At 44.3% G+C, this 10,000-nt stretch overlaps 1 protein-coding gene across 1 annotated transcript in view; it reads left to right on the forward strand.

Annotated features, from left to right (window-relative positions):
- Positions 1-6,856: 6,856 nt before the first annotated feature.
- The window catches only part of dock4b (dedicator of cytokinesis 4b), a 129,927-nt gene continuing 126,783 nt past the window's right edge, over positions 6,857-10,000 (forward strand). Inside the window, 1 exon segment of the mRNA XM_042077856.1 lies at positions 6,857-7,039. Coding sequence (XP_041933790.1) covers positions 7,003-7,039 — 37 coding nt within the window. The 5' untranslated portion in view covers positions 6,857-7,002.

Consider the following 10,000-nt stretch of genomic DNA (forward strand, 5'->3'; position numbering starts at 1 on the left):
AGTGTGTGTGTGGAGAGGTGTCTGGTACGAGACCTGCCTGTTACCGCAGTGTGTGTGTGGAGAGGTGTCTGGTACGAGACCTGCCTGTTACCGCAGTGTGTGTGGAGAGGTGTCTGGTACGAGACATGCCTGTTACCGCAGTGTGTGTGGAGAGGTGTCTGGTACGAGACCTGCCTGTTACCGCAGTGTGTGTGGAGAGGTCCGGTCTGGTCTGCTCTGGTGTGGGCCCTTGCTGGGGTGTCTCAGGGGAGGCTGGCTGGGCCACGGCTGGATGTGTGTTTGCTATGCATCGCTGCAGACTGCCCTTTCTCAGGTCCCCCAGTGGGTTCACTGTGGAAGAGCTCTCGCCATGGGAGCACTGGCACGCAATGAGACCCAAGCTAGTCTCCCCCACCCCTGCTACTTGCCATCTACGAGACTGACTGACAGACAGACATGAATATAAACAGAAAGACGTGCATACAGATAGACAGAATAGCTAAACTATCAGACCGATGGACAGACAGACAGACAGGAATGATGTAATTTAGAGCCATACAGTCTGACGTCTGTCATGAGCATCTTCCTCCTCTATCAGTCCTCTGCATGTCTGAGCTCAGGAGCATACATAGCTTTTACTCTCCAACGCTCAGTGTTGCAGATAGTGTACTTGTTGATGTAAATGAAAATGGGGTACTCAGATTATGCTTGTTTGGTACGTTGTCTTTCTCTCTCTGACTGTTTCTGCATTGTGTGGGAAGGCGGTTGGTACAAGACCTGCCGGTTAGCGCAGTGTGTATGGAGGGGAGTGGTTGGTACAAGACCTACCTGTTACCGCATGTTAAATTCAAATGCAAAGGTACTTTATTAACATGACTGTTTGAATACAGTGTTGCCAAAGCTAGTGTTATAGTGTTAAATAACACAGTAGTATAACAAAAGAAAAAAAATAAAGATAAAGCAATGTGAGTATAAACATGTGAATGTCTCTCTCTCTCTCTCTTTCTCTCTCTCTCACACGCACACACACACACACGCAATATCTGACTTTCTACCTCTTTCTGTGTCGTCACTGTCACTTTCTCTCTGTTGAATGCTCTTGAGCTCATCTTGTCTTTCTAGAGGTCAAAGTCTCAAGTCCCCTCAGTCTCATATTTTCCCGCCACATGCTTATTCTCTCTCTGTCTCTGTCTCACTCTTTTTATGCATTCCATGCATTCTCTCCATTTTCTCAACTTATTCCCATATTGCCACTTTCCCCTGAGTTTCCTGACAACAACAACTTTCATTCTTTACCTCCATCAAACTTCTTTTTCTCTCTCTATCTGCCCTGCTATTCTCTCCATCCTGACTTTCCATGCCCAGAGACTCTCTCTCTCTCTATCTCTCTCTTCTGTGACTTTCTCTCTCTCTTTTGAACTGGAACTTCTGAGTCTCCCTTTGTCCACTCTCCTGTTCCGTACATTCTGACCTTTCCCTCTGCCGGGACACAGCGGTTCTTCGATCTTCCTCTCCCCACCCTCTCTCCCCTTTCTTCCTGACACGCAAACCCTCCCATCTTCTCTCCTCTCCTCCCATCTCCTCCCCTCCTCCCTTTCTCCTCGCGGGTCTCCATAGGCGGCATGTGCTTAGTCAGGCAAAGAGGGCACCTGATGGAGGGAGCTGAGCTCTGCTCTGCGTGAGGCTTCCTGTGAGGTCAGAGAGAGAGAGAGAGAGAGAGAGAGAGAGAAAGAGAGAGAGAGAGAGAGAGAGAGAGAGAGAGAGAGAGGCGGGGGGAGAAAGAGAAAGAGAAAGAAACTTTGACCTTCATTGTAAAAGTCAACTTTCCTTTATTATCAGTCAAAAACCATGTGGGAAATAGGGACAACAAAGATAAAATGAAAGAGAGAAATTGGGTTTGTGATGGAAAGAGCCGTGATAGGTCTATGTGAGGACTCTAGAGGAAGGAGGGGGTGCTGGTGCTTTCTGTAGAGTCAGACCCAGACCTGGAGACTTTGTTGGAGAGAAGCTGAATGGGTCTCATGGTCCCAGAAGAGAGGACCAGGGATGTAGTGCACGCTGAACGCGGTAAGTAAACATGGTTCATCCACCTCTGAAATTTTTAAAAAATGGAGTTTATCCACCTCCTATTAGAGTTTATCCACCTCTCAAAAGAGTTTATCCACCTCTCAAAAGAGTTTATTCACCAATTACAACCTTTATCATTCAAAACATCACACTGTATTATCATCACATTCACAATATCAACACTCTAGGAACCATTTTATACCAGTGGTATTGTTATAAACATTGGACAATAACCTCCACCATCATCAACCATGTTTTGAATGTCTTTTAAAAATATCTGATACTGCATAATGCATTCCACGATCACCATGATCACATAATTCATAGTTTACCCATCTCTTATTTTACCACTACACCCCTGGAGAGGACAATATGGGAAAGTGAGAGGGGGGTAAAAGAGATAAAGACAGAGAGAGAATGAAAGTGTGACAGAGAGAGAGAGAGAGAGAGAGAGAGAGAATTTTCAAAAACCCTTTATTACATTCTTGCCACAAAGTATTTACATGATCACTTTGTCACAATGTACAGTCGCATTAAAAGTAAAAAATAATAAATAAAATCAAGGGGCAAGTCAATCCTCCAAGAAATGTGCAAACTGCAATTCACCATCAGCAACCCTACACAACACACTATTATAACACCAAATTTCTTCAAAAGATTCAATATTCATCATGGCTTTGTAAAAATTAAAATCAATTAACATGCGAGACCTCACAAGTATTGAAAAGACCATTACTATGTTGTCACTAGAAGTTTGCTCAATTTTGTTTCTACGACTAACATAGATTGCCATTTTTGCTTGACCTAGAAGAAAGTTTATCAGCTGACATTTGAAACGATGTTTCCGCACATATTTAAAACCCAAAATAAAAATCTCCATTGAAAATGTTTCATTAAAATTATCAAAGAGTGACTGTAGAACCACAAATAATGGTCTTAGCCTTACACACTGCATGAAAGCATGAAACACAGTCTCTCTCACAAAACAAAAAGGGCACTCTTGACCAACAACAGGATTCAACACTGAAACAAAGGCAATTGCTCCATGCAGAATCCTCCATTGTAAATCCCCACATTTTTTGGCTAAGGGTGACTTGTATAGTGCTCTCCACTGGGGTCGAACATCTTCCCCCATTTGTAAAACACCAGGGTGTTTCCACCCTCTTGTCCAGAGACTTTTTGTTAAAAGACTTCACACACAGTTTATATAAACACTTGCCAGTAGCTGCTTCTGACCCAAAAGAGACAATTGTTCAAAATGAAAGTAAGAGCCAGTACAACCTGTCAAATTTGGAGACAATAAAAGATTGGGAAAAGGATCATTACAGTCTGAACTGCACAGCCCCCTGAAGTAGTCCGCCAACATCTGCAGTTGTTCCCTTGTAAGGGAGGCCCGCCATTTCTCAAGAAGCTGAGTTACTATTCGAATAGATCTCATCCCTAGTTGACAAAACAAAACAGAACCATAGATCAGGGGCTCCTTTAAAAGCCAATACAAAGACTGTGCTTCCTGTCCGTTGCACTGTTAAAAGGGACCAAACTTTAAACAAATTACGATAAAACACAGGGAGTTTGTTGACGTTCAATCTTTTTGGATCCATCCAAAACTAAGTTCTGTCCAGCCCCAGTCCATCAAAAGTCTGTAAAATGGCACACGCCACAGATTTCCAGCAGGAATCCAGAGACCCCATGAGAAGACGCTGGACAAACTGCAACCGAAAGGCAGCTGTCCATGTCCACCTTCCTCTTTAGGTAGGTATAAGATGCTCTGTGGAACCCAGTGAAGTTTATCCCAGAAGAAGTCCACTAGGATTGACTGGATCCTTGACAGCAACTGTGCTGGAGGGTCCACGCAAGATAACTGATGCCATAGGGCGGATGCCACCAAATTATTGATAATAAGGACATGCCCCTTGTATGATATCTTATTTAAAAGGAATTTCCATTTATCAAGGCGGCCCTTAACTTTCTCAACAGCCCCATCAAAGTTCTTTTGAATAAACATTTCATTCCCTAAAAAAACACCAAGATATTTAAAACCATTCCTGGCCCAATGTAAGCCAGCTGGAAGACTTGGCTCCCCATTTAACCATGTCCCGAACAGCATTAAAATCATCAAAAATCTTTAACATAATGTTTATGTCTCTTTGACCATTTACAAGTACTGCAACATCATCTGCATAAGCTGACAGTTTAAAAACACTTTCACACGCTGGAATCCTCACCCCCACCAGTTCTTTCCTAAGCTTTACCAATAGGGGTTCAAATGCCAGAGTGTACAACATACCGGATAAGGCACAACCTTGTCTGACCCCTCTGTGAACTTTAAAAGAGAGAGAGAGAGAGAGAGAGAGAGGAGAGAGAGAGAGGAGAGAGAGAGAGAGAGAGAGAGAGAGGAGAGAGAGAGAGAGAGAGAGAGAGAGAAGCTGAACGAGAGAGAAAGAATAAGGATCTAACTGAAAGGACACCACACGTCCAGCTGTGAAAGGATGAAGAGGAGAGGATGAGGAAGGGTGAAGGAGGAAAGAAGAAACAGGGACAGGGACGGAGTTGGGGGGGGTGGGGGGCGTTAGGACAAGATGACAAGGAGGGAGAAGGAAGATATGTACAATAAACAGACAATAAAATGAGAGGATAATGACTGAAAAAAAGAACATGAAAAGAGAAAGAAGGCAGAAAGACAGCACAAAAGATAGATTGAGGAATAAAGGGGAGAGAGGGAGATATGTCATTGTTTCGGGTTGGTAAAAGCACCCATGAGCAAATGAAGACATCTAAGCTGTCACCAATCAATGTGATCAATACCTCATGTCTATTGTTAGTAGAGGGGTCAACTCTGAAACAAAAGGAAAAATAATGAGGCTCTTTGAGACCCTGGGTCATGTTTATATGTGACTTTATTCTCTCTCTCTCTCTCTCTCTCTCTCTCTCTGTGTGTGGTTGTGTGCATATTGATAACGACATATGCATTTAATGTCACATATGTTTTATTTGTGGTTTAATCACAAGCTGTATTATATTTTACATGTGTGTGTATATGTGTGTATGTGTGTGTGTGTGTGTGTGTGTGTGGGGGGGGATGTGTGTGTATATGTGTGTATGTGTGTGTGTGTGTGTGTGTGTGTGTGTGTGTGGGGGGGGGGGGGGGTTAAGTGAGGGAACATATGTCTCTACCTTCTCTTTATTGTGTGTGTTCTGTGAGCCTGTCTGTCTCTCTCTCACTCTGTGTGTGTGTGTGTGTGTGTGTGTGTGTGTGTGTGTGTGTGTATATGTATGTCTGTGTGTGTGCGTGCGTGCATGTGTGTGCAGACCATATTCATTGGCACATATTCTTTTTCCGCCTTCAGTCCAAGCCTACCTAGTTTACGTGGGGGGATGTATCCTCAGAATTCCTCCCTCTGTGAACAGCCTTCAGTGCTTAGTCCATAATTAATTGATATAAGAAGAGCATTTCATGCACACGTGACTACCTCATCCTAAGAGAAATATGATGTCTGTGTGTGCGTGTGCTTGAGTGCGTGTGTGCATGTATATATATATATATATGTGTGTGTGTGTGTGTGTGTGTGTGAGCCTCTAAGCTGCACTGTCAAACTTCTTGACTGCATGCACAATCACTTACTCGTCTGTATCTGTTTAAGCCATTTACAACGCACAGACCCAGGCATAATTATACGCACGCACACACACACACACACACACACACACACACACACACACACACACACACACACACACACACAGAGACACACACACACAAACACACATACACACACACACACAGCATTGTGAGCATTGTGAGAAATACACAAAATGAGACAGGTAAATAGACTACACACACACACACACACACACACACACACACGCACACACACACACACACACACACACACTTATATTTGCATTTGTAGATTTTCTGAGTGGAAATACAAATTCACTCACTAACCCAGTTTCACATTCACTAGTGACACACACACACACACACACACACACATGCGCGTGCACACACACACACACAAGCGCACTCACACACACACACACACACACACACACACACAGACACACACAAGCGCACACTAACCCACATCCGCACATTGTGGATAAGTAACATTAGTCTCACAAAAATCTCTGTTTCTGTCATATCAGACTGTTGTCAGTGGGTGGATTTGAACATGGGAAGCTGTCTCCAGAGAATAACTGGATGTTTCCGAGAGACTGTATCCAGGCTCTCGACTTAAATCCCAGAAATCTTGTGGTCGACACCCCCCTACTGAGCAATGAACTTTTATCTGGTGTTTATATGTGCTCTCTCTCTCTCTCTCTGTGTGTGTGTGTGTGTGTGCATGAGGCACCACAGTTTTAGTGTGTTCAGTTACCCACACAATACTCATGTATTCTTTATATGGCCATCTGAGTGTGATGTGACTGACAGCGAAGAGCACTTTACTTCCTTCAGTTCAAGGCAGATTAAATATCTGTGCGTTTTGTTACGGGGAATTTGCGTGTAAAGTCACACCAGTCAGTCAGAAAACTGCCTGAGGGATCTCTGTTTAGCTTGGTGTAGGCCATACCATTGAATATAAAAGAACAAAAATAAATCAATAAGTGCGTTCGTTTCTAACTATAGAATATATTAATAGCAACGTGTTTTAACTTTTGATATGAATTCTAATACCTTAAAGAATCCATGAGCAGACCTAACGGAGAGTCCGGTTGAAAACGCGTCTGTTCCGAAAGCCTCTTGGGGGTAGGCTAGTAGCCTACGTTCCCCCATAATGCATCGCGCCCATCGTATCTGCGCTGGTGTGAATGCACTCATGCACTGTAGTTTGCCTCCTGCAATCTGAACAATGACTCCACGGCGGTGATAGCGAGCCCATAGAATGCGTTACCCACTACTGGATTTCTGTGTTTTGTTTCTGCTCCGACGTGGTGTTTAATGTACAAATCGTAAGCATGTGGATACCGACAGAACACGAGAAATACGGCGTCGGTAAGTTTTTCCCGGTTTACCATTGTAACTATTTCACTGGTGGTCATCTGCTCCGAGCGCAGCAGCAGCCGGAGTGGAAATCGAGTTTCAATACAGTAGCGGTCTTTGATAATATGCATAGCTATTTCAGTCCGCCTATTTTAATTAATTCCAAGTGGTCATTGTCTAGTTGTTTGTCAAAAGACTATTTTTTTTATTGGTTTTCATAGGGTGATGTTCACATTTGCGTGTTTGGTGGAAACACTTGAGACAGTGAACTCGCTGATTGCTGTCCACGGTTCGCCTCGCCAGGGTCTGTTTTTACGCCACAGTGTTGCCAGTTGCTTTGTTAAACAGTGTTGTCATATTGTGCTTGTACGACGGACGTACTTACCAATATTGTGTCACATGTCATGACACGTCGAGCGCCAAAATAACTTAAACATCTAAAACGGAGCCTTATCCTGTCTATCAATTGGAGAGATCAAAATGTAGACGAAGACAATATAATGGGTTAGAGAACGGTCATTTGGTGAAGATGTTAGAATTAAACCTCTGCCTTGCCCTGTAAATGACCACGGAATTCCGTTAATTTATATCTTTCCTCTTCGGGGTCTGTGGGGTATTGTTTCGGTCCGTGGCAGGCTTGGTTACCCCGCGCCAGGGACAGAGTGGTAAAGAAATCTAGTGGGGAAAACAGAGGGCGGTCAGAGCGTTGGTCAGCAGCCTTGATGTGCAATGAATCTCGCCAGATGTCAAATCAATTAAGTGCAACAGTATAGCCCATACAAGGGAGTTACTTCCGTTCTCCCCAACCTGCTAATGTTCTGGCCGTTTTTAAAAAAATATATATTATTATATCAGTCTTTAGTGTCTTATGTCACAGGATTTAGACTGGTGTGTGAAGTAGCACAATTTCTGGGATGTAGGCTACTCACATTTCAGGTCTTTTTCTTTTGATGTCGGTTTCTTGTCCTTTGCCCTCTATGGCTGTTCTGGCATTTTGCTCTTTTAATGTTTGCTTATTTCTCCCCCAATAACGTATGTTTAACTCACACTGTCAGCTGCTGTGTGTGTGTGTGTGTGTGTTTGTGTCTGTGTGTGCGCGCGCTCTCTCTGCAAAACCGTGATGTTCAGCGATCTCCATATTTTAATATTTAATATCCTCCCTGGAGCTCACCTGAGTCAAATGAAGCACGCATATAAAAGCGCACCTCGCGCTGCGGTCCCAGTCTCATGGTGACACACACAGGCATCTTCTTCTATAGCTCTAGTCTAGGATGTTGTTTTCAATTAGCTGAGGCTGCGTTTGTCTCGCGCTAATATAAATACCCTTATTGTCTGAAAATGTAAGTGTGCGCGGCGTTAAGTGGATTAAGAATTCTTATCCCATTCGCAGCGGGTGAAACACGACATGAGACTTAAATTGGCTGACCTCGTCGTCGGGTTATGCAATGGGGGAACACACTCCCACCATCTGATTTGTGGAGGTCTGCAAGGCCTCTGTTGTAGCACCCGCGCAGCTTATGACAAGTGAACAAATAGCGCTGTGGAGTGTGCGTGCGTGCGTAAGTGTCTTAGTGTTTTTGTGTTGACTTGTGTTTTGGATAAATGACATATGGTGTCATGCATTCTTTCTCTGCCAAACCAGTACAGCTAAACAGGTTTGCCAGAATCAACTTCCGTGTTTTTTTTTTTTTTTGCGTGAGTAGTCCTACTTATTTCTAGAGATAAATGTGACACTACGTCTGAGTAGCTACTCATAGTCTTTTATACTTTAAATCCTCTGCTTTTGAGGAATTAACCTCAGGAATGTGCTCCACATAACTGATTCATCTCCAGAAGTGTATCTTTGTTTGTGAAGTACAGCAAATGAAATCGCAATGGTTATTTTCAATAACAGACAAAATCAGTATTTTCAGACTAATAGAGTTCCACATTCCATCCAAACCACCTGCTCTGCGTGAGTGTGTCTACTGAAGCCAAACAAACTCCTCAGATGCCAGTTCTTGGAATGAATGATGGTCCAAGCCTCAACTGCCCAAGGGCATGTCCTCACCGAGGTGGTGGCTAGCCAAGCCAAGCTGAGTCGAGCTGGGTAAATATACTCCTGTAAAATGTCCCCGATGAGTCCCTTTAACGCTCCCAGCTGAACTCAATTTGCCCCTTTACCAAAGTCTGCAATGGTGGGACTACTGTGCTAAGAGAAAGTAAAGGAGAGGGAATAAAAAAAAACACACACTGATCTTTGGCGCAGTGTTTTCCAGCTTTTGATCCGTAGCCAGCGCCTAAGATTAAAATTTCACTGTCTAATTGGAGGTATTGGCTTTGATGTTGGCGCTCATAGCCGTAGCCATCGCTGTACTGGCATGGACGGGAGAGGGGAGGGGGAGGGGGAGGGGGTCTGGTGAGGAGGACCCATCTTTGCCACTGATGAAACATGCATGCAGGCCCAGCCTCCATTAAAGCCCTCATCCTTTTGGCTCCGCCAGTGTGCTCATTACTGTTTCTTAACCACAATCCATTGGGGCAGATAGATATCTAAAGCTTGTACCCCTTCACCCCCCCCCCCCCCCCCCCCCCCCACATCTCTGCTGCCATGGAAGCATGGAATGCTGGAGGATTCTCAGTGTGGGGCTGATGTTTGTCTGAGGAGGAAGGGAATCGAAGAAATGCTTGAGCAATGGCTGGCAGATAAGGAAACTGTTGTACCCCGAAGGGCGCTGGATAGAGACCATAAGTGAAGGAAGATGGTGGGGAGTACCCACAATCCTTTGGGGCAGTCATTTCTACCCCCACTCTGTTCACTTCTCTGTTCTTCTTCCTCAACATAGCTTTTAGCTGTGTGTGTGTCTGTGTGTGTGTGTGTGTGTGTGTGTGTGTGTGTGTGTGTGTGTGTGTGCGCGCGCGCGTGCGTACATGCATTTGTGTGTGTGTGTGGGGGATCATTTCAGGGAACGGACCAAGAAGACTCAGTTCTGA

The sequence above is a fragment of the Alosa sapidissima genome, chromosome 22 (genome assembly GCF_018492685.1).
Source record: "Alosa sapidissima isolate fAloSap1 chromosome 22, fAloSap1.pri, whole genome shotgun sequence".
Classification (NCBI taxonomy): Eukaryota; Metazoa; Chordata; class Actinopteri; order Clupeiformes; family Clupeidae; genus Alosa; species Alosa sapidissima.